The 25,713-nt window shown below is 36.8% G+C and overlaps 1 protein-coding gene across 1 annotated transcript in view; it reads left to right on the top strand.

Moving 5' to 3' along the window:
- Positions 1-25,713, top strand: part of ARHGEF3 (Rho guanine nucleotide exchange factor 3) — a gene marked incomplete at its 5' end in the record, with an annotated part of 109,595 nt that overhangs the window by 34,438 nt on the left and 49,444 nt on the right. Inside the window, one exon of the mRNA XM_084269621.1 lies at positions 18,516-18,578. Coding sequence (XP_084125747.1) covers positions 18,516-18,578 — 63 coding nt within the window. The remainder of the gene's footprint in view (positions 1-18,515; positions 18,579-25,713) is intronic.

The raw sequence follows: 25,713 nt of genomic DNA, 5'->3' as shown, positions 1-25,713 counted from the left end.
TACACTAATATGTCTAGATGAGATGTGCTGAAATACCGTTATCTCACAGTACGACCATTATGGTTTTAAACCACAAGTTATCATATACCTTAAAAAAGCATATGTGGCTTTTTGTTACGTTTAATGTGCTTGTATTTTGTATAGTTCAAATAGCTTCCTTTATAGATGGGGGGGGGGGAGGGAAGAAGTTTACTTTGCATAACTGAAAGCACTGCTTTGAGTAGGTTATATATGTATTACGATTTAACAGTCAGACAATAGTTCTATCAGGTGTCATGGAAAAACTCCTCCACGTGGGGGAGTCCTGCTGGCTTCCCTGCTCTCCCATACCTGCTCTGCCACTTCTGCTCATCCACTTCCCTCCGTGGAGAGCCCTCCTGTTGCTTCTAACCTCCTGCAGTAGGTTAAAGAGATGCTAGGTGGGTGCTTTATCCCTGACCTTTCTCATCCCCCCTTTTCTTTGAAAAGAAAAACTACAAATTCCATATTTCTTTTTCTCCATTCTAACAGATGATGTATTCGTTTTAGATCTCTCCCTCTTCTTCCAGTGGGTTGCAAGCTCTTCTGTTTTAGAGTTTAAGTGCCCCAGCACTTAAGTCTCTTTTTCTGTCTTGTTGAGGTTAGCTTTTAGTCTGCCTTTGTGGAGGTGCTATTGTGTGTCTGTTGAGCATTGACCTTTCTTGGGCCAGAATGTCTCTGATACCTGGTATTAGAAGTGGTAAGAAGCAATTCCATAAGCTTCAAAGTATTAGAAAACAGATGCTGTAAATATGGAACCTGTATAATGATCTTAGTAGAAGCTGAGGTTCTGTGTAGCCTTGCAATTCTTTCTTTGGAGCATTGCAGGAGCAGGGAAACGTTACTGCAGACTTTATAGTAGCCCTGTAGAAGGCAATAGAAGTGTTAAAAATTCCCTTCCATGATACACAATTCATTGTTCAGATTAATAGAGCTTTAAAACTGTAGCAAGTAGACAGGCTAAATGCTGATTTTTCATGTCTCCCTGCTTCATCTATGGACAGAGTTATAAATATTTTAGCTTATTATTGGTTTTGTTTTTGAACAAACCATTGGAGCTGTTGTTGATTAGTCACAAGACTAATTTCTCTTGGAACAGCAAGGTTTATACTGGCAAACAAATAGAGATGCTATCAGAAATTCATTGTGTGGCACTTACGTAACTGGATAACAGTCAGTTCCACCTGCAGTTCCAAAACACATCATCATGATTATAGTCTTAATGTATACACTGCAAGTCAGTGTGACTAGCTAGGTAATTTTGAAAAATTCAGGAATGTATTATTCAGAACTGATTTGCTGACTCAGCATTGTTTAATTACTATGATAATTTCTATCCACAATGTGTGATGTCCAGTTAGTTCTGTCAGAATGTTTTATTTGAAATTCCAGCAAAACATGGTTTGTTGCTGTATGAGCTCTTAGGTCTCTGTTAAAGGGCTGTATTTTTGGTAGGATCAATGTGTAGTGTAAATTAAGGTTCTTTCCGTACAGTAGTTCTTGAACATGTGCTGTAGGGACTTCTATGAGTTATTTATAGGTGAGTCATTGATAAAGGAGAGTGATGCAGGCTTTACCAGGCTTTACTTCAGACTTTACTGGGTTTTTAGTAGCCTGGGACTTGGGTAGAAAAGCCTGTGCATGTTTCATGAGCTGTTACAGCTCATGCTACCTAGAGAGCATTACAGTGCTTAGGAGTTTTCAGTGCTTTCGTTAACTGAATTCAACAGCTGTTTTACTGAACTTTTACGGATTTTACATCTAAAATCATCAATGAATTAAGTACATAGCCATTAAACCTGTCCAATTAGCCAGTTCACGTGAGTACTTTACATGCAGTTATACAGCATACACTTCAGATTATGTTTCTTGTGACAAGAGTTTTGCTTATAGAGCACTTGGTAATGTATTCTTGAAATCAAGAAACTGTCATAGGCTTTTACTTCTGCAAGACTTTTCCATCATTATTTGTACTGCAAGAGCTACGTACTCTGTTTATTAAAGCTCAGTTACTCAACTAAGATGTTGAGGTTTTCTGATAATGAAAATACTGCAGTATCTCCCATTTGGAAGGATTTCTTATAATTTCATGTTCGCTTTTCAGACAGTGGTTTTCTTGAAAACTACTTTCTGCAGTCATTCTCTTAACGTTGTAGGGCTTTATTTTATAGGTCTTTGTAAGTGCTTTGTGTCAAGTTTATTTTTGTTCCGGGTGTGGCTTGTTATCTGTGGTAGAAATATTCTGTATGTGCTATAAACCCATCCTACCAGCCTTTTTGCACATACACACAATACTGAGCTCGGAGCAACATGTGACAAAGCAGATAGGTCCAATTGTCATTCTCTTAGCCTAAGCTTGATGTTCTGTTATATAGCAGGTTTCCTGTCTTTAATCATAGATTGGGTGTTACCTTGTACTCCTGCTGTCATTTACTGTTCTTTTCTTTGTTCAACAGCAGATGAACTTGACCCCTGTTCAATTTAACTCAAACCAAAGTCTGCACATGTCTTTGTATTTATTTCCCCCCACCCCACCAGTGGCTGCTCTTTCAGAACACATGATGTGAAATTACTGTTTCCTGGACTTTGTTTCAGAAACTTGTAGTGGTTATCAGAGGGATGCTGTTGTCCAGCTGAACTAGATGGCACTCGGTCTGAAAAAACAACATTTTGGAAATAATTTCGAATTGCATGTTTTATTGATGTTGCAATATTTCAGATTAACAGTTTTATTTTAGAATTTCTAGTGGACATGAATGGTTGTATGTGTGGACTTTAATGGCTTTTTTGTTTGCTTTTACTAGTCACAATGCTTGCAGTACAACTTCATGTTATTGCAGCCGGTTACCAAAATGTGTTATTAACATCAGTCTTTAATTTTTTACCAAATCATTGTGACAGTCCATTGTTTAATTTCCTAGTGTTCATACTGTAAAAAGAATCGCTGGTCTATCTACATAGGTTGTAGATGCTTCCAATTTGACAGTGCTTAGGGGTAGTATTTAAAAGTATGGAGTAAATTTTAAATAAAAGGGCTATGCATTTGGAAAAGGTTGCAAAAATTTAACTTGCAGAAATAGCTGGGAAATCCTCTGTGCTGTATTAGAGGTTTTAGTCAAACACCTGCCTCTCCCCTCTCCAGTTCCACAGGTTGTGGTTTAGGTGGTTAAGTTGTACTTATGACAGAAAACTAAACAAAATATTTTATGGACCAAGAGAGGAAGAAAGCCTTCTGAAAACTTCTGAAGTTCTGAAAGAGTTTATAAACAGTCCTCAAGAGCTGATGGAAAAAGAACAGGAAATCTTAATTTCCTCTGATGTTTTCAATTGGAAGCAGCATTTTGAGTGGGTTTGTTGGTACTTTGTATGAAGGGTGCTGCTCACCCGAAACGTAAAAGGGCTTTCACAGCCAGCTTCTCTCTGAGACATCTCAGCCTTAGAATGAATCCTAGTAGTTTTAAAATAGAACAAGAAGATTCTTCTTGAAAGCCAGTGCTGTTTTCTGTGGCTAGAAAATAAAAAAATATGTCCATCTCTTAAAATCTGACACAAATGCACAATATGAGCAATAAGATGGTTTTTAATTATAGCAGCCTGGAAACAAATTTTGTTATTACAGTAGCAACTGGAAAACAAGGTCTCAATTTTGCTAGATATCATATAAACATTATAATAAACTATTATTTCTCTGAAGAATTGCTAATATAAACTTCTGTAAGAACATGTTGCAACGTTTCTTCATTAATATAAAATTAAATATTTTAAGATATGATATGATCCTAATGTGACTTGAGGTAACATTCTAAAACTCTGTAAAATGCATATTTTCAAATATTGGTTACATAGCTTTTGATCAAAAAAATATACAGTGGTGGTGTGTCTCTCTGGATTGTGGTTAACTGTAAAGCTTTTCTGAAGGAGTTAAATTTAGCGTCCTTAAAAACCTCAAAATACACGATGAGGAAACAGATTTAATCTATGTGCTAGCAGGTTCCCCACTGAATTTGGAAAGCTTATTTCTTTTCCAAGCACTGCTTCAAGTTTTCAGTGGTTCACAACTTTAAAGTTCAACAATCAGTGTTCTCTGAGACACTTTCAGTCCAAAGCAGACCAGTAGCTTTGTGAAACAGTTCTAAAATGAGGGCAGTTGTACAATCATAAGATTAAATTAGGTGACCTGGCTGGAAGGATACTAGAAGAAGATGGGAGAGAGGAATTGCAACATTTTGAGAGTGCTTAGCTGGGCAAGTGACTGGTGCAGTTTTAAAGACTCTTTTTGCTATCCTGTTAACCTGTGTTGATTGGTACAGGGTGGGCGGGGAAGACTCTTTTAAAAGTTCTCCACTGCATTGATCAGAAAAAGTTTGGTTGACTGACCTCATGCCTGACACTGGCATGAATTCTGTGGTAACTTCAGGCATCTTAAACTTCTATGGCTACTGAAACAGAAGGTCATAGGTGACCTAAGAAATTGTTCAAGTGTGACTATAAAGAAGCATAGCAAGTTAAGTGTTTGCATGTTTTTGTCTCCAAGAAATGGAATGCAAAAATCCAAATGTTACCAGGAAATCTGACAGAAAAATGCCTACCTGCCTAACTTCATCTTTGGCACAAAAAACCTATGAAAACCATAACGATATGAAAACTTTGCGGACTTGCACCCTTTTTTTTCTGGGATAAGGGATCACCTAATTCCAATAGCAAAAGTTTAGTGTTTCTTGTGATACAGTAAAGTCTGTTTAGGGAATTAGATGTAATGACAAGTTAATAGAAGGGAAAGAATCCTTGAAAAAAATTCCAGGCTTATAGATAGAATTTACATGGATTTCCTTTGAAAACTAAACTGTTTATGCTGGAACGGCCTGAAAAGAAGGTGGCTAGATATGATTTTTATCTCATCTTCAGCTAGGGAAGATAAGCCAACAGCATTTGCAGTACCCCAAAAGGAAAACACTTCAAGTAGTTTTTTCCAAGTCTTGGCCTACAATTCCTGCTTCCTGAAGATTCTTTCAATTAGTGTTTTCTGTCCACAGAGAAATGCTCTTGCTGTCAAAGGAATTGGGTGCTAACTAATACCAGTTTCACCTTTTACCTTCTTCCCCCAAGTTCGGTGGAAAGTTTTGGTTCTGAGTTTTGACCTGATGAAAGGTTGCACCAGCCCACTAAAGACCTGTTTTCTTCAGAGATGAAGTTAGAATGCGTGCTGTGCAAATTCAAATTTGTCTCAATGTTCTTGCTACTGGAAGTAGGCAGAATTTTGCAGAATAACTCAGGGGTGGTAGCTCTGAGCAAGTCACAAAAGATCGAGTGGGATAGGGATAGATCCAGAGTGAATTGTAAGGACATGCAGGGCATGGGAAATGCACCTGACGTTTATTATGCTGAAAACTTGATTTTTTGTTTGTTTGTTTAAATTAAGCAGTTGACTAATACATTCATCTCTTTTTGTCCAGTATGGTTACTTGCCTGAACTTTTCACCCAAGTATTACTTATGTCTGAAACAAAAAATTCCTTTGGAATAGTAGTAGGAGGAGGAACATACTCAATCTTCCGATACAACTAATGAATAAATCTTCTAAAGCCAAGAATGCGTTATCTCACAAATATGTAGAGGATATTTTAAGAGGCCAGCACTCCACTTTTTGCTGTGTATTTGCCGTGTGTACAACAAGAAAAGGTCCAGGATTTTACTTTTCCTTGTATGTGCACTGGTTCTTTACATTAGAGTCCACATATAATTTAAACACACCCACCCTCAATCTCACATCTATCTCAGTAGTTCCTTCTTACTGTTTTCTGAGGACAAGATTCACTTGCCCAAAATAATTCATTTTGTGATGCAGGAAAGATGAAGGAAGGCCATTTGAGATGACTTACTTTTACTTGCTATATATAAAGCACTGTGTTTCAGTCACTTGTGATGATTATGGATTCCATTCTTCAGGGTCAATATTCTGCACTGTTTTCTAGCTAACTTCGGCTAAGGAAGCTGATATCTATGTCTGGATTTTGAAGAGTGCTGCTTGAATATACATTGAAATTGGTATATATGAGTCATATGCAAATACAATTTTTCATATAATGTGTAGGAAGTTCAATATATGATAACTTGCAGATGAGCAAGCTCTTCATGTAACTTAGCTTTTCTTATCTTGAAGTAATATGGAACTTAGCTTTTCTTATCTTGAAGTAATATAACTTGATATGATGGCTAAGTGGGGCAATCAACTGAGTATATGTTAAAGACAAATATATACTAGAAAGTTCTAGTGACCTAGCTGGCAGTTTGAGAGAGACCACTGAAGTCTTTGATAACCAGCAGGATGATCTATCTCAGTCTCTTTTTTGTCCTAAGAATGATTTGGCATGCACATATAAGAGCTCTCATAAAAGCATTACATTTTGCAGTTTGAATTTTGAATCTTAAATCTAATCCTGTAAGTTTCTTGACTTGAAGTTCTCAATCACATTGATAGCCAGTGTGTGTATGTGTCTAGTGGGAGGAGATCCGGAGTTTTGAAATTTCAAGTGGGTTGGAAAATTTTGTGTCGTTGTAGGAACAATAATATTTGATATTTTTATGGCAGCAATAACTTCATGCTGAATGCTCTCTTGATGCTTAAGGTGAAGAAAGAAAAATGGAGTTTCTTTCCTCAATTAGATGGAATTACCAGAGATAAAATCGCACTTTGCGTTTCCTTGACATGTTCTTGCATGCAAAATTTGGGTGCTCTGCCAAGATTTGGCCTAATTCTGAAGTGTTCTGTGCTGAGTTCTTGCCATTGTACTTCTGTTAATTTAAGAACTCCCGCTTAGCACATTTCTTCATCTCTGAAATACTGGAATTTTTCTGTAAACTAATTGTGCAGAAATTCCACCCAAGTTCTACCAGCTCTTTTGTTTTATGAAGCATCTACATTTGGAGAGGGCAGTCAGCCCTGGAGTTTAAGGCCCACTGCTGCTGTTTCAGACTGTGCACAGGTAGGAGGTGGACTGTGTATCAGTTGCTGACTCTGAGTCCCCCCCGATTACTTCAAAAATATCATTAAGGATGGCTTTACCTTTACCATGCCTGTGCCATTCATTTGTTACCAATTTTTAAGATAGTTGCCTGTTATTATTTGAAGCAGGAGCTGAGAAAAACCCACAACAGAGAGTCAGTAGAATACGTATCACTGGCTTCTGACACTTGTAGTGCACTGCGTGACAGGAAGTGAGAGCAAACTGTGTGGCTGCATGGGGAGGAGTTTCTGACGAAAACTGGAGAAACATAGGGACTCCTTTGTAGCAAAGACTTTTCAGTAACACGCCCAAGATTAAGAAACCTCCTAAAATCTGAGTACAATACTAAGTACCTCATGGTGTGGTGTTGTTTTTTTGTGCATCATCAGGTAAGTGTAAATTTGAGATCATGTTACTTTTCATTGTTTGGGTGCATGACATTGTACTAAGCTGAAATTGTACAGAAACTGCTTCCAAGCATGCCAGGATGTAAATTTGAGTATTAATAAAACCAGAATGTTGCTTAACAGGAATGTTTCTATCTGTAAGGGAAGAATTTTTATTAAAAGTTTAGATAATATACTCTGGTGTTCCCATTGGGATTGATGACAGTTTATTTTTCTGCATGTGTTGGTAGTTTATTGCTGCAGGATGCTGGTTTTATGTGTTTGCTTTTCCTTTTTACCATATATGTGTAAACATGTCTGCCTCTGTCTCCTAGTGTGAAAATGAGGATTTTGGCTGATGTCAAAATGGTTTAAGTATCCACTGTCAAAGTGAAAGCTGTAACAGATCCTATTTACAGTGTATAATGGTTTGGCTCTTGCAGCATGTATGTGTGGTATCACCTGGCACACTGGGTGCAATTTTAGACACTGCACTTGGGAAAGATGTGGATATAAGAGTAGCGAGAGAGCTGTAGAAAATACAGCCTATGAGTAGAGTATAAAGGATGTAATGCATGTTGCTTGTAGAAGAATTATTTGATATGAGGTATGAGTATACAGCTGTGTTTTGATTTTGTGGGAACAATTATTAAGTTGGTACTTGTTCCCTGTATTTGCCAAGGGCAGCACAGGACTAAGTAGGCCTATTTCATAGCAAGGGAGATCCAGGTTAAATACGTATTTTTTTAAAATGCTTCCTGATTGTAACATTAAGCAGTAGAACAGAGTATACAACTATATTATAAAATCTGTAATTTCAAACTTGTCAGTGTAATTTAGATCTGCGTTGCACACATTGACCTGTTCTACTTATTCTAATGGTTGGGGTTTAATACCTGATCGTTCTTAATGGTTTGCGAAGGATTTTGGTTGTGGTCACAAGAACACAAAACTTTGCAGCTCTAGGCCCAGTTTGTAGGATCTTTCCACTTGCTGGAAAAATATGGAGCTTCGTCTTAAGAAGCAAAGTGATTTCAAACCACTTGCATATATGTTGAATAAAACTATTTTGAAGGCCTTAGATACGTCTGATAAAGGTGGGGGTCTGTAGTGCAAGGCAAGTTAGGACTGTATTCAAGGGCCTGTATGCTCTTGGATTTGCTGTGGAGAATGTGTCTTAAGTATATGGAAGCTTAAGAGTGGATTGTTAATTAGGATTATTTCAATTTTTTTCCCCTCTACATTCCTGTGACACTTTTCAATAGTGAAAGAGATGGTCTGTGATAAATTTATTGCATAGTATCTTTTTAGGATGTTACCTGGAATGGTTTATGCAGTTCTGACTTAATGTTTAAAAAAAGTATTTGAAAATTGCAATAGGCTCAGAAAGGTTAAGACTGCCAGAGAAATGAAGAGCTATTCAACTAGTGAAAATTAGTTTAATAGATGTTATGCATTTGAATTCTCAGTTTCTAATAGCTTAAGGAGACTGGTGGTTACTAATTACCATACTGTTAAATTGGTGTGGTCTTCTTGGATGTACTTAATATGCGTATTTGCTGTGGGTATGTGTTTTAGAAATAATTAACTTGAAAACCTATAATGTAAGAAATCTAATAAATGCCACAGGGAGACACATATTTGCCTGAGACAAAAAAATCACAGACTATTTGCTGTCTGCTAGTATTGCTGAGCTCAAATTAAAATCTTTTAAGTTGGGTGTAAATTTTGTCTCCTGTTCTATATTCTTTATCCAAAATGACTGTAATATTTATCCTTTTGTCCATTTGGATTGAAACTGAGCATATAATTTTTAAAAGCTGACTAAACTGATGACTCCAGAATCATCAGTCTTATGAATATCCACCAATACCGTCTAAGCATTGTTTGCTGAGAAATGTAGCTAAAACATGTGTGCACTTACATGTAGTGAAACCAGAAATAGGCATAGCAACACATTATTTTAGTAAAAGTAGCATTGTTTTTATCTGCAGAACAATCCATTTTGGGTGCAGCCATTTTATCTATTCAGTGTGATGTTGAAGAGCGCTCAAGGGAGGTGCTCTAGACCAAAACCCATACACAGGAACCTGTGGTTTTTAAAGGTTCAGCAGAATAGAGGTGTTGAATGCAGGAGACTGAGAGAAAGCAGACTAACAGTAGAGTGTGAGAACAGTAAAGGATGGCCGCAGTTTCTGCAAACATAAGCCAGTTAAATGCCATGTGGTGAATTCATTTATTGGAGTTGTTTCATTCTGGTGTATGTGATTCTGGTGCTGTGCACAGGACCAGCAATCCAAGGTCTCTTTTACAATGAGAAGCTCTGTTAGATTCCTGTTGTTCTTAAAAACAGACAAACAATAAAAGCCCAAACCTGAAAAAGAAATATAATTAAAAAGTAATAATAGTAATTTGAATTGAACTGCTTTTCAAGTGAGAAAATGCCGTTGTGAGTTCAATTCCAAGAACACAAGTCACATCTCATATGAACTCAGATGCAGCACTTTTAGAACCAGAAGTGGTAGTTGGCAGCTGTGACTACATGGTCAGCTGCAGCAAGTACCGGTCATTGGGATCCAGTCAGAGGAACTCCCCCTGCTTTCAAATGCACAGAACTTGTAGAGGCAGAGTTAGAGCATTGAACTAGCCTAACTTTGATTAGTCTTGATTTTACAATTCCGTGTACAAGGTTAGGAACTGCAGCTTCCATCACATCAGCTTTCCAAAGGCAAAGTAATCTGGGGATTATTTGCATGCTGACTGATTATATTACTTGGGGCCACAAAGAACTGTATCTATAGACTGACGTATCCCAGCTGAAAAGTGTTTGTGAGATTAACTAGTGTATGGACACTTTTAAATTGCATTTTAGTTTTTATTTATATTCTTGTTGAGTTCAGAATCCTTCGATATTGATCATAAGTGTTAAAAGCATAATTTATGTAGCAGTTTTAAAGTTCTGAGAAAATACCGTGCAATAAAGATAGCTGTTCATTCATGTAAAAATAACTCCTATGGAGAAAGGAAAAGGAGTATGTAACTTATCTGAATTTGATTCAGATGTTTCAGCATGTCTAACTCTGCTAAGTTCCAGTGACTGATACTCTCCCCCATCTTCTGAAAAGGGGAAGGAAGAAGGTTAAATAAAGATAGAATAAATACCAGTCCTCAAACAAAGCTCGGCTGATCCTTGTCCTTACAGCATCCCGTACATGCACACCCATTTCCTGTTGTTAATGTTAAACACATTGAATATAACTTTCATTTCATTGTTCACTTCAGTGTTCATTTTATATTACATTGACCGGAAAATCTCAAATCCATCACAATAAGCACTGTAGAAATAAAGCTTTGCTCTCTGTGCTCAGAGAAACGTGAAAAGGAGCTGCTCTCTTTTCTGGCAGAGATGGGAGTGATGCCTCAAAAGCACTTAGATACTCATGTTTTAGTGACAAAGTCTTAAATCTTCTGCTGTGTTCTAACAGTCTTGGAGCAGAGTCTGTTTTTTCGTTTCTTTGTTTTGCTTGGGACATCAGGAACAAGCAAGGGCTGTTACTAACCCCTGCATGCGTAGAGCCGGCCAGCTGAACATGTGTGGAATGGGAAGCAGAACTGGCAAAGCTTTGTACCAGACTCAGCGCAAACCACAGTTGGGTCATCTTGGACTGTTTCTCCTTCGAAAGAAATAAAGTTTTTGTTTAGATTTTTGTGTCACTCTTGAGAAAAAGAAACCTGTAATGCCTCTGGTGTTCTGAACAGTAGAGGGCAGCGGAAATATGTACAGAAACTAAGGAATTTTGGGGTCTCAGAGTTTAAGCAAGTTCTTTTTGCCAGTGGCAAGAGCTGTGGTATTGGAAGGTAGGACAACAGGTGGTGGTTTTTTTTTTGTTACAATTTTGTATTAGAACTCAGTCTTCTGAAGTTATAGTTCCATAAAAGCATTTGGCTATAAGAAAGGCACTATGCTCTGGGAAAACTTCAAACTTGCTGCCTTTCCATGCCTTCAAGCCCTTGAAACTGCCAGTGGTACAGCTATGGAAGTGAGGGATAATGGTACTGACATGAAGGGAAGTGGTAGGCTACCGTGAAGTGAAATGGGGACTGGCCTCTCAGATGGTGAATTATCACTTGTTTATGTAATTGTAATTGAATTCTGAACTAAATTTAGGAGGATCACCATATTAAACAGGAAATTCAGAGGTTTCTAGCTGGTTATTGCAGCCGGAGATGCTGATGTGATTAATATGACACGGTCTCCCTCTATATGGACTTCTTTCTAGAACTGTGCATTGTCTCAGAGAGGGCAAAGGTTTGGGTGGGGTTTTTTTTGCATCTGTACCTTTATTTAATCTTAGATAGTTGCATGTCAATGCAACAGTAATGTGATAAGATGGAACATGGGTAATTCTATGTGAGAAGTGTTCTTGTTTCAGTATCATGAACGTTCTGGCTTGAAGCTGGGTAATGTGACACCGCTGCTGTCTCTTCTGAAGTCTGCTTGGTCATGTTATATCCCACCACCTGTGGCAGGAAATGTTAAATTAGTGATTATCCAACTAACCTTAAGATAGAAGGCTATTAATCTTTTGCCTAGCAACTTGATACCCAATTTAAGCTGGACCCAAGGCATATTTTGTTAACTGACTGATAACAGCAGGTGAGAATAATGTTGAAGTGTTTAGCAAGAATTTCCTCCTGCTGTATTAGAAAGAATGTTTACCTTCTAATCCAAAATGTTTCGATGTTTTTGTTTTCTGGCTGTATCATCTGTGAAACTTCTGAAAACACTTTAAATTGGTCTGGAGAATCGGAATACTCCCCTCACAGTGCAATTTGTCATTATTTCTTTCATCCTACCTCACTTTTCCTTGCACGCCTTTTAACATCTGTTTTGTACTAGTTGTGCCTCATCACTAGACTCTGCCATGACTCTGAATCCTCCTCCATACTCTGTGATACAACTAAGTGGTGCTTGGTACCTTTGAGATCATTTGAATGTGATTTGAAACGGAAACAGTGACAGCTTGAAACCTATCTTGTAACACAGAAGCAAGAGGAGGTGGACGTTTTGGAGTCATTAAAGGGAAAATTCCGTCTTAGTAAGTGGTATTTTTCAGGGCTTTTTGAGATCGATCAACATGTTATGCAGGGGTGCGGAAGTACTGACACTACAAAGGAAAAAACATGAAAGTTGTAGTGTCTGAATGTCAGGTATTTAAGAATTAGGGTGCTTGGAATCATTAGCACATTTGAATAAATACATGTGGATTTAGCTGGTACGTTAAAAAGATTTACATATCAAGAGAATTTGTAAGCTGCGCCTTTAACTTAGAATCACCAGTATTTACCCAGACAGTTTTTAGTTTGTTGCACACTTCCCTCTGCCAAAATCTTAATAGGTCATTCAAAGAAACTATAGTAGAACATGTTGTAGTATGTTCCTTGTCTTTAACAAAAAAAAAAAGGAGGTATGTATACTTGATGCATACATGTATTTGTATATGCACATAGATATTATATCTTTATATGTAGGTGTGTGTATATATATATTCACCTCTACCTACTTAAATTTAAATAGTATATTGGAACTGCAGTTTTCACAAAGTTGCTCTCTTCTAATTAGCAGTGTTGAAGTGTGCCCAAATGCATGTTCTAGAAAGATGAAGTTTTAAAAGATATTTTCATATGAAAATATTTTATTGAATGGTTTTAAATTTTTCTTTCTTTTGGACTTTTTGGTGGGGTGGAGAAAGTCTGTTTTGCTAGAATGAATGGATCCTCGTTTGTTAAATGGTTTTCTGTATAAAAAAGAGCTTGAAGTAAGTTGGTTTGTGTTTCACTTTAAAATGAATGTATGACATAAAAGCTTTAAAGTTATATGCCTATACAAATACATTGTCTTGAACTGTTCTTTACTTTGATACCATTCTGTGTGCAGACACGTTTCCAAGCAATTATAATGGATAAATGAATTAGTAAAAGTCAGCGATTCTTCTGAAAAGCATTTCCTCCCCCACCACAGGATGGCTTTTTTTATCAAACTATTTTTTATGTGTCTTTGCATTTCATCTCCCAGGTGGTAAAATATAAATCTCTGGTATTGATAACTAAAACCCTGTGATGGAGAGAGAATGTTAATCCAGCCTTTCTATAACAATGTCTTATTGCTCTAATTCCTTTAATTAAATCTCTGCTTTAATATATAATTGGATCTCTTACTTTCTCATCTCCTGTGAGATAATTATTGAGAACAACTCTTTCCTGCTATGTTAAGACCAGGAAGTGTTCTGTCTCTCTAACTATCGATGTAAGCACTGCTTTTAGGCAGCAGTATTACAAACATGGATCAAGATTTGAACCTGTTACACAATCATTGTTGCATACTGACATAGATTTTTGTCTATTTCAAAAGGCAAAAAACTTATCAAATGTGATAGAAAACGTCTTTCAGTACCCATTCGAAGGTGTATAATGCATCTGTGTAGTCAGTCAGAAATCACAGGCATGTTTCTATTCAGAATACTGTTAGTGGTAGGCTTTTCTCATGCGAGATCTTTTCTTAAGGTCTACAAATATTTTACTGAAAAAGGGAGTTGTTAAAGCACTGCAAGCTGTCCTATTATCCCAGCAAGCTAAACAACTTCATAACAATTTTCAGTTTTAATTACAAAATAAATTATTACCCTATGGTGAGATTGCAGGTGACGTTTGTCCATTGCTCATAGCATGATATAAGAAGTGTTTGGTATTTAATGTATTTAATACAGTGCTACAGTATGGTATAACTGATATAATTAATATACGTTGGAGATAATGAATGATCATGTTTACTATAACAATAATATTTGACTGTTTAATGTTGTTACTCTGAATTTGAAAGAGAGGTGGATTCTTCCTGGCTAATTCAGTTTAGAATTTCAGGAATATTAATATTAACAGATTTAATGTACTGCTTAGGTACAAAGTTAGGGCATGCTAATTGCTTAGAACTTTACCACTGTTTCATAGTATTCATAGTATGTTGGGGCTTCTTATTGGATTTTAATTAAAGCAAACCTGATACAATCTCTAACTGGATGAGGTGGTTGAATCACCATCCTTAGAGGTGTTTAAAGGAAGTGTAAATATTATACTTGGTGACATGGTCTAGTGTTGAACCAAGTAGGGCTGGATAGGTGCTTGGACTTGATGATCTTGAAGGTCTTTTACAACCAAAACCATTCTATGATTCTACAGTTCTGGTAAAACATCCTGCACGTGGAGTATATTAAATGTGATAAGTATTACACACACCAGGAACGTCACTTGTGTATATAATTTAGGTATGCTCGGGTAGCCATGAGGGCCTCAGATTTTCTGTTGCTCAACATGTTTGTGGTTAGATCTTCTGCAATTATCTGTAAGATCTCCACATGGGTAAATTCATGAACTTATTGTTAGTATACATCTCCTTAATGTAGCACACTTGGAGTGGGTCTTGCTCCCTATTGCACATGCTCCTTCAAGCTGTATAGTCCAAAAAAGCTATAAATCTGTATTAAAACTGGTGGTTACTACAGCCAGAGATAAACCTAAGAAATGTTAACAAGAACTAGGGGTACTTCATGTGCAAGGTAATAAAATTGAATTAAGACATCAGTCCTTTCTCCTTGGTGCTATGCCTGGGCCAGAACAAGGATTGTGTTGAATAAAGATTCACAGATTGCAGGGTTTGGTTTAACACAGCCTTGTGTGACACTAGAAACTGGCGTGGAAAATCTACCAATACGATGCTGTTATGAAGAGTTTTATATGTTCATTTGTTCTTCGAACAATATGTGCAATAGATATTTGAGCCTCTCAAGAGCACTGCTGATTTAATTTTCTTTGGAAGTTCAAATTTTTCATTAATATGTCACTCAACTGATTTTAGTGTTTGAGATGTAAATTAATTCTATGAAAAATCCTTGTCATTGCTGTGAAGCTTATTCTACTCTGAATGTGTGCAATACATACAATGACCTCTCATAGAACTGTTCTTCTGGATTCATCCCAAAGAAATCCACTGTATTTCTAGGATCTTTTGTGAGAGGAATACACATCAAATTGTTGAGATCAAAATGGAGTGATGTTTGTGTTACTTGATGTGCCATGTGATTTAAAACATAAAATTGAGAGCAACATTTAAGGGGTAATTTTCAGGAACATGAGAGATTCAGCGGTCAGCTATATTGTGCTATGGCAACCGAGACAGGACTGGCAACTCCTTTGGGTAAAAGATGCCCACAAAGGGCAGGGATTAATTTAATGAGCACCTTATGCTCCCTGCACAATATCCACTGAAGTCTTTGCTTCTAATCCACTTATTATGGGCAAAGAAATTTATCTGGTGGCTCAATTATTGGATTTTTTTTTTTCACTCCATGTTTTCTACTCCCCCATTGATAATAGACCTTGAAACACTTAGGAAATGGAAACATTCATCTGAGCTGCAGTAGCTGATGATATTTAACAATTTCTCTATGAAATGACTTGTCTTACATAGCATGCTACTTGCAAACTTCCAGATAACAGATGTTTGTTAGATTATTTTTTCATATGTTACTTTGCAGTAAGTAGAAGAGCTAAAATGAAGTGTGAAGTGATCCTTTGATGAGCACAATAGAGTATAAGCTAGAGCAAGCTCTGCCTACTTTGTGGAGGCTCTTTCAGATGTGTAATTGTGTTCCTTATAATGTACCTATCTTCTCAGACTTTTTGGTCTGTGCATTGCAGTTGACATGGATTTGCTTCTCATGAGTGTATTGACACCTAGTTATATAATCAAAGAAGTTGTCTGTAGATAAGATATAAACTTGTTAATATTTGCTACTAACTAAATGTTGTGCTGTGCTTTACCTGAATAGCCTTGCCTTGGGCACTTGTCCCCATGGACACTTGCTTTGTGATACCTCTGTGTTTTGGATCCATGTATCCCCTTTGAACATGGTGGTCAGAAGACCAGATGTAGTTGCTCTATAACTTACCTTCTACAGTAACGGCACGTCCTGTCTCATTCAAGTTCATTTCAATCCTGTAGCCTTGCTAGTACTTTATATTATGTAATTTATGCTCTCAATCCACATTCATTTCAGTTGGTCTGTGCTGGACGTGCCACATTATGTGATAATCTGTAGCTGTGTGAACACCAGTACATCTTTTAATCAGTTATTTAACAAAGAAGCTATCTATTCATTGTGTGCAGTCATGTGTCATACTCCTTTAACAGTGAAGTTGCACCTACTCCATTATAGAAAACATTTGTTATGGTTCCAACCTGCATAGTACTTAATTTGGAGACTTTTTTTTTCATTTGACCTGTCTATAGAGTATCAGGAACATATACTTTCATCAAGCACCTAACTTTTAAAACTTATCAGTGTTGGAGTAATACCTTTTGTTGCATTGCTATTTTGATCCTCTTGGAATTAACTTTCATTCTAGTAATGCTGAGAATTGAGGCTGTTTTGTGTTTTACATCATGAATACACATTGGCTAAACCTAGACTAATAATTCAGATTAGTTTATCACATGAAAAAACCCCCAACCTTCTGAAACACCACTTCAGGATAAACAAATATACTCAGTGTTATTTCAGATACGTCTGTTCATTGCTCATTGTGGTCTGGTCCAGAAAATTTTGCTTTCTCTTCTGTTGTTTTACTTGTGGCTAAAAATCTGTTCAATGATGGTAGAAGAGATTTGTTTGTGTGTTGTCTGAGGGCGAAGAATTGCTTTTCATATAACGTTTCTCACAGTGTAATGTGGTTAGAGAACTCGAGATCCAGTTTCTGTTTCTGAATAATAATAATGGTATTAACACAGCTGTCATTAACTTCAAAAATATTATTGTCAGAAAAAAGTGGTAGAAGTTATTTCCTTAAGAAAAGCAAAATTCTATCTAAATGTGACTACACAAGTCAAATTTCTGCTGAAAACTACATAAAAAGTTTCAACACCTACATTTTCATTTTAAAATAGCAGGAAATGAAAGCTTTTGGATTTTATGATAAATACTCCTTATCTTTTTTCATCAAAGTTCTCAGGATATACTTGGCCTAGTAGATGCAATGGTTGTTTTATTGGCTTTATAGAATAAAACCTCCAGGCTTCAGAAGAGTTAGTGGTATGGATACTGTAGAAGGAAGAATAGAGCTTATATAGTTATATTATGAATTTAGAAATACCTGCACAATGTGCAGCTCCTACCTTTTAGCTGAACTATGTAAGATAAGTGTTCCATATGGCAATTGTGTGGGGTTCTTTGTTATTCTTTAAACTGCTCATCTTTGACTTCTGTAGACTGGAAACTGAATCCCAGCTATCATCTGTGAATTCTTATCTCTAGTTGACAGTGGAAGACAATTCAGCTGGATAAATAAGGATCCTGTATTCTGTGACTTCTCTTGTTTCTTAAGTTTTTCAGGTCTGGTAGAAAATACAGAGCTCTTAAATGAAATTTCATACTTTTTATTTGAAGGGTTTGAAGATTAGTATTGTGATGAAGCTGTGAAATGGCATCAGGGAGGGCTTGCTGTTTTCAGCAACAAAACCTGCATCTGGAGCAAAATGCAATCACTGACATAGATACTGAAATTGAGATATATGTTAATTTAATCCCTGCAGTACGTTTCATCTATTATCCTCACTATGTACTATTGACACTCTAGGAATAGTACTTCGTTGCTGTATATGTTTTGAAAAATTTAAATATAAGCTTTTGTCCCAAAACAGAAGTTTCTCCTGACAATGTCATTAGTTACAGATGTTCATAATAAGTGCCATGGTACAGTTTACACTATGCAGGAGTTACTTAGGTTTTTAGTTAGAATAAAGTTGAATTGAACGTAACTCACTGTGAACAGAAAAAGGAACAGCATTTAATCTACTAATGTGCTGATAGGTAGCTATTAAATTTGAGAATAGAACCTACACTCACATGTGGTACCTAGGATGGTGATGAGAGAAAATAACTATATATATGTATGTATGTGTGTGCCTTAATTACCTATGTCTGCTTCAGGACCAAGCTACTGGTAGTTAGTACTATTCATCAAAACTGAGCTTTTCTTTTCTTTTTGTTTTACAGAAGAAGCGAAAACAGAGTACTCAAGATGAAGATACAATCAGTATCTGCAGCTTGGATGCAAGTGTGAGTAATTTTGTTTTCCTCTGCCTTTTCTCTCCACCCACCAAATGAATGTATGGCTATTACAGGGGCTCTGAGACAAATCTGTTCATTGTTTCAGCTGCATTATTTTCATATGTAGCATGAAAAACTTGTTCTGTGTATTGCTACAAATTAAAATTTGATATATTATTGCTTTTCATTTTTCTGTAGTAAAACTCTTAATGATGAAAATCAGGTGTCAGAATGACAGCTCGTTGTAAAGCAGTGAATCTTTTGTGAGTAAATAACAGGATAGAAGGGCATTGTGAATGTAGGACTTAGTCAGATCTTTTATCCCATTGCATGGCTGTATGAGGGGTTTTATTTCAGTTATGACAGTGGTGGCTAATGCTGGTGGTGTGAAGCTGTGTAATGTGATTTTAATGTAACTGAGACCTACATGGGTTGCTGCAGAAGTGATGTGCACATCACATACAGCCTTGCAATTCTATCACACACTACAGATATGAAGCCCATTGGAAAACATGTAGACTTTTCCTTACAAAGAAACAGTTTCTGACTCGTTTTTTTCTGTAAGGAAAGGTGAAATACAGCCTTGTTTTCGTATTTAAAAAAACCCACTAAATTACTACAGTGACTGATGTTTACATTGAAAATAAGCTATGAGGACTGAACTCTTTCTGCTGATTTTGGTGGACATTGAGTCAAAGTGTTGACGAGTGCAACTACACAGTGAACTACAGTGTGGGTTGTTTTTCATGTAAAGTTGTGACATGAGGATACAGTTGCGTTTCCCATTTCAAATACACAGAAGTACAAGTAGATGTAGGAAGAAAACTTAGCATTCCTTCTGGTTAGTGTTTGTATCTTTGTTTTCAGTGTTTCGTTTACAGTCAGCTGATGAACCAGCTTTCACTTACTATAGAACTCTCATAGTACAGACAGAAAGTTAAAAAAACAGACAATAAAAGCTGCTAGTTTGTACAGGCTTTTATTTATTAGCAGTTTTTTATTTATCAGCTGTTGACTTTTTTCATAAAAATATTTGTAAATCCCTACTTTAGAGTTATCTTGTCAATAAAATGTGTGAAAGGCTGTTAAGAAAACTATTCCCCACTCTCTTCAATGAGTAACTTCACAATGGATTTAAAATTAAGTAGTGAAGTCTGTATTCTTAGAAAACTGTAAGGAGAGAAGAGGGAGAAAGAAATGGATGAAGAAGTTTGGATGCTTCCTTATATGGCTTCAGAATTACTCAGGCCAGTAAGGTGGGGAATATCTTGTGAGGAGGATAATGACTAGTGGCATGCAGTGTATCTTGAATAATGACTGGTTTATTTAAATGGAAAATTTATGTAAATACTAGTTGATTTATCTTTTTTGCTTGAGGTAGCCTCTAACATGTTACGCTTTTGTCTGTTACCAGAAAGTACTGATTATCCTATGTTGTATGGCCAGACAGAGTATATACTGTGTGTTGTGTCTTTGAAACTTACTTTGCCCTGAACTGTTTATGTGCATATCCTCAATGCAAGCATTTATTTTCCAGGGCAGTGCCTAAGAATGTAAAAATTTGAATAGAAGTGTTCCCTATTATGAATTTAGATTCTAACTGGGATAATTATATATTATTAAATTTTTGCAGATAATAAATCTCTCAGGCTCTGTAATAAAACTGGTTATTTTTTATTAAATAGTGTATGTATTTGACAAATAAGTGTATTAGACTTTCCTGTGCAGCATACTTCCTGCTTTACATAATTAGGTGAATGACTGGTGTTCTGTTCTTCCAGTTCGCTTAGCTGCTGATTTAAGGCAGCGCTGTCAGTCACAGCTGCAACAGCTTCACAGGCATCAGCTCAGGGATATTCCTCCTCTTTGTACTTACCAGTGGAAAGATGAGGACATCTTACTCTGTCTCAAGTTTCCAATTTGTGTAAATGTATCCATTCACCACCACTGTTCTGGACAGAGAGGTGGGTGGCAAAGAAAGAGGGTACGAACCTAAGACTGGAGTTGTTTCATAACTTGGAAAGACACATTCATATGGGTTTCCAGCCAATTTACATCATCATCTGTCTGAACTCTTTTTATAAAAATAGATTATCTTTTTTTGTGAACTGTCCACTGCCAGACACACCTGCCTTTTCCAGGGCAGTCTGTCATCATGACAGAATTTCCTTTCACAGGAAGTGCTGTTCGGAGCTTTGCTGACTCAGGACAAGGACTGGTAACCTAAGCATGTTAAATGATCTTTGTATTTGTTTAGTGATCTGGACTGGTATTTATGCTTCAGGAGTTGATAATCTGGCTTATTAAACCGACTTGGTCTTGGCTCACTTTATTGCCAGCTGAAAGTAGTGGATCTGTAAATCCCCTCAGTGTCAAATAATCTGTGATAACTTATGACAGATGTGGCCACCAGGCTGTGAAGGCTGAAGGGCGTGTGAATATGTGGCTGCTGTGGTTTGAAGTCTGTTCTTAAAGGAAAATGAACATATTACCCAACACGCTGTTGCTGGCCGCCAGTGGAAGACTTACCTTGTCTTGGGTCTATAGAGTGAACTCAACCTGTATGCGTGTCTTATGCTTGTGCTCTTAAAATGGTGATTTGTTCTAGAGCCATTTGCATATGCATACTGATTTACAGACATTATGTCATTAACAAGGCTTACACAAAGTTTAGATTGTACAGATGTCCTTTTCATAGCTTGGAGGGTTAGGACAGAGGAACTGAGACAACTTTAAAGATCATAGAAGGCCAAGTACTTTTTTGTGTTTAAAACACCTCCCCTGAGCTCTACAATTCTCTCTGTTCCTCTTTGTGCAGGCAATACGTCTCTTCATTCTTGAATTCTGAGCTGCTTCCAGATTTTTTTTTCTTCCTATACTTTCACTCTTTGTGCTGCTGACACTTTTGTTCTTTTTTGATACCCAGAGTTTGAAACGTGGTGGACTGCTGGAGGAACACAAGGGCTTGTGCTCTTCATCCCAGTTAGGTAGCCAGTTCTTTCACTATGCTCTGCACCTTTCTTAGATACAGGGTATCCATTCAGTTTCTGTATGCTTAGGTACTCTGGGAATGATGTAAAGATGATGCAAAGGGATGATGTATTCTTTTACCTGGAGATTTTTACGTAGAACACTCAGCAAGTTAGTTAAAAGCAATGTATTTTTTATGGTTATTGCAAAAAGGACAACTGCCAAGTAGTTGAAAACTTGTAATGGTAATAGCTGGTACCATGAGCCTCATGAGTCTCAAGTCTATAAGGTCATAAAGAACTCAAGAGTTATGCACAGCAAAATCACGGTAAAACCTAATACAAAATTGGCACTTCTTTCAGAATACAGTTATTTCAGCAAAATGCTGTGAAGAGGTAGCTCTCTGCAATCAGTTCTGTGTAAAATTTGTTGTAAGCTCATGGAAATTGCTTTTGTTGTCTTGTTATATTGAGGAGAAGGAACATAGTACAAATACATGATGAACTTAACAATTAAATCACTTCCGTAAAATAAAATTCCATATGCAAAGCTTCTTAAGAATTATTTTAATTATATAGCTCAATTGTTATTACTGAAAGTAAAACTCTTTCAAATGGTCATTTGCTGCTGCATTCTGAACTGGAGAAGTCTTACTGTTCATCTGCCTACTTCCAAGTTAATAAAATACACCCCAATATAAACCAAAAAGTTAAGCTGTATTTGCATATACTACATCGAAGGTCATTAATTTTGATTGCTTTTAGTGCTGAGTGAATATTTGTTATGTATTTGAGAGTCAATATAACTGAAACATTCTTTGACCTAATTAAACTTAATTATAAACTCAATAATATTTGATTGCCAAGGTATGGGAAGCTAGCTTTGAAAAGCTTAAAGAGGATTACTTATATGTTGGCTTATCAGAGTTGAGATAATTAAAATACATATTGTATCAGGGTCTTTTTATTTTTATAAACTCTGGTCTGTTGCATGTTCGCTGTATAAAAGGCCTTCAGCTTGCCCAGTAAGGTGTATACAATGTGGTTGAATTATGCATGACTCTTTAATATTGCTCTATCACTTGGGCGGTCAGTGCTCCATCTGGATTCAGATTTGATTATAAAGGGACTGTTCTTAATCCATTATTAATTCATCATATGATTATTATAGACTAGACACTGCTGTTGGGTATTTATTGGAGTAGTGTACTGTCATTTGTCTTAAGGGTATTGTTTGTTATTCTCTTGCTATTTCTCACTGAACTACGAAAAATGTATAAACTGATGGTTATGCCTCACTCTTCTCCCCCTCTGTCCCCCCTGACTCCTCCTAGCATGATCTCAGACTTGCTGTTCATTGTTGCAATATAATTACTCTTCATTTATGTGAGCAGCTTCTCAGAATTTGGCTAATTGTGCCTGTAAGTCTCAGAGTCTTTGGTCAAGATACCAAATGTGTGATGAAGTTGCACATCTTCAATACAAATCTATCTATACAAATATGCCAAATCCTTTGGAAACATGGACCAAACTGTCATAAAACACATTTGCAACTGGGTACTAAGGAAATAGTCTCTTGTATGAATTCACAGTTTCTGGGAATTGAAGCAGATCTGTAGATACCTTAAATCAAGTAGGACTGTTAAAACTAAATTTCTTTAAGGTTTAACTCGACTAGAACAATACCTTCCTGTGACTTGGTAGCATCTATTTGCTCCTGTTTAAATTCATGTATGAGACATAATTTGAATACATCATCCTTTCCTGCAGTACAGAGAATTCATTAACCTCTGGAAAATTGTTCCTTTTCTTTTTTCTTTCAGAAGTAGGACATGGAAGAAAAATACTTTGACTAATTAACACATGGCAAATTCAGTACAGCTCTGCCCATGTACAAGACTATTAAGTGATTCTGTATGTGTTAAGGGTTCCAAACATTTTTTTTCGTGATTATTTAAATTGAGTTTATACAGATGGTATAAATAAAATGATGTTTTTTCAGGGAAACAGAAATGGCTTGTATCTGCATTAACACAGATAAATCTATCAGTATTTGTCTTGGTCTTTTAATAGTTGGTGCTTTGGTAGTAGCATTCATTTTACCTTTTGGCAGCTATAGCTATGAGTTATCCAGTTTTTCTTTACTCTTTTGAAATTTGGTTTTATTCTTTTTTTCTTGACAAGAAGATAAACGAGAGATGAGCTGTATCTTGCCTTGATGCTGTGTATGAAATGTGTTTTGCAGCAAAGGGAAGATACTACAGAAGAGACTGAAAAGGTAATACAGGTAGAGACTTCAGACAAGTTGTTGGGACATGTAGATGTGCAAGAACGTTGAAACTGTTGTGCTTCTGGGTTTGTGCTACAGCTGCAGGACTTTTTTTATCCTTTCCTAGAATTTCCTTTTCTATTTTTGTTACTCCTCTCCTTCAGTGTATTGGCGTGGATGCCCTTTTGAATAGATTAGTTCAGTTGTAAGGGACCTACAGCGACCATGTAGTCCAAGTGCTTGACCAATTCAGTGCTGACAAAGTTCAAGAGTATTATTAATGGTATTGTCTAGATGCCCCTTGACACTGAGGGGCTTGGGGCATCGGCCACTTCTCTAGGAATCCTCTTCTGGTGTTCGGCCACCCTGTCGGTAGGAGATAGTTCCTCATGTGAAGTCTGAACCTCCTCTGGTGCAGCTTTGAACCATTCCCACATGTCTTATCACTGGATCCCTGGGAGCAGAGCTCAGCAGTTCCCTCCCTTCTTTCCCTCCTCAGGAAGCTGCAGAGAGCCATGAGAAAAATACACAAGACTGAAAAAGAATTTTATCTTCAAGAACAAAAAATAAATTGTTATTTTTATGTCATCTGCATCTAACACTGTTTCTCTCTCTGATTCAGTCAACAGTAGAATGCGTAAGTCAGAGTTATATTGAAAAGAATTACTTTTAGTAGTAACAGTAGTATATGCTAGGTTCAGTTCAGTCTGGCTGCCTGGTTAACTGAGGGTCGTAAATGAATTTGCAACTGGTACAGAGCTCTGAAGCAGCATATTATACTGCTTGTGGCAGGTACTTACAAGTATACTTGCTTTTAACCTGGCAAAACCGGGAGCATTTGTGAACAGAATTAGCCAGATGTGGTTGACAGTTGTGAAGTTGGATATCCATCAAGAAATGCACGTGGTGATTGACTTGAAGATTTGCAAAGGAGATGTAGTTACACTTTCCTAGTGAAATTGAATTAAGAAGCAAGAGTTATTGTAGTTTTGCTGGTTTATTTGGAGGTCAAAATAAAAACTGTTATTATATCTGTGGTGATACATATTATACAATCCAATGCATTTTCTAAACCAAAATTTTAGACATCATCTGGTAACTGTACTTTATATTGAATCTATTATATGGACCATGCAGACAGAATTTGTAAGAAAATCGAAGGCTTCATATAAGCAATGTGCTATGTGTGCCCCTTAGTCAGAGAACTTTTTCAAAGCTGTGTTATACTTTTGATTAAAACAGTCTCCCTATAATGATTCCACAGAAGAGGGATATGATGGCCCATTCATCTTCAAATAACTGCTGGGAGTGTTTGAAATTGTGACATAGTCCAGCGCTTACTCAAGTCTCGAGTGGAAGTCAGGTCAGGATTTCATTGGATTAGCATGGCAGTATATTTTCAAGTCCATAAATTTCTGTAATGCAGCTACATGTTGGCTGTGCCTCTAGAAGTGACCAACCACAACAGGAAATTAAGTTTGTACATAAATACACCGGAATGCCTCTGTAACATCATAGGGTTAGGATAGGCCGCGTGAGGGCATTTGTCCCATCCTTCTCAGTTGTTCAATTAAATGATAATGAAGTTATTCATTACAGATATTTCTGTAAAGTTTTTTAGAAGCCTTTGCTGCTTCTGCAGGCAGTCTAGTCTAGAGCTTCTCTGTGTCTACTGTTAATGAGATTTTCCTAGTTACAAATGAGTTTAAGACACTGCCTTGCACCATTCATGGTAGTTGAGAACAATGCTAGACAATGAAATCCACGGAACAGATATGGACAAGGGATTCTGTTCTACACTTTTCAGTGTAGCCAGAGCCTACTGATAAAGTAATTTCAGCTGATGTCTTTTGCTTTACATGAGTTAAATATGATAATTTTAATGAAGTAAAATGCAGCAATGGTT

The sequence above is a fragment of the Gallinula chloropus genome, assembly GCF_964237585.1.
Source record: "Gallinula chloropus genome assembly, chromosome: 12".
Taxonomy (NCBI): Eukaryota; Metazoa; Chordata; class Aves; order Gruiformes; family Rallidae; genus Gallinula; species Gallinula chloropus.
Note: the sequence above shows the minus strand (reverse complement) of the source record. Positions and strands in the feature narration are given on the sequence as shown.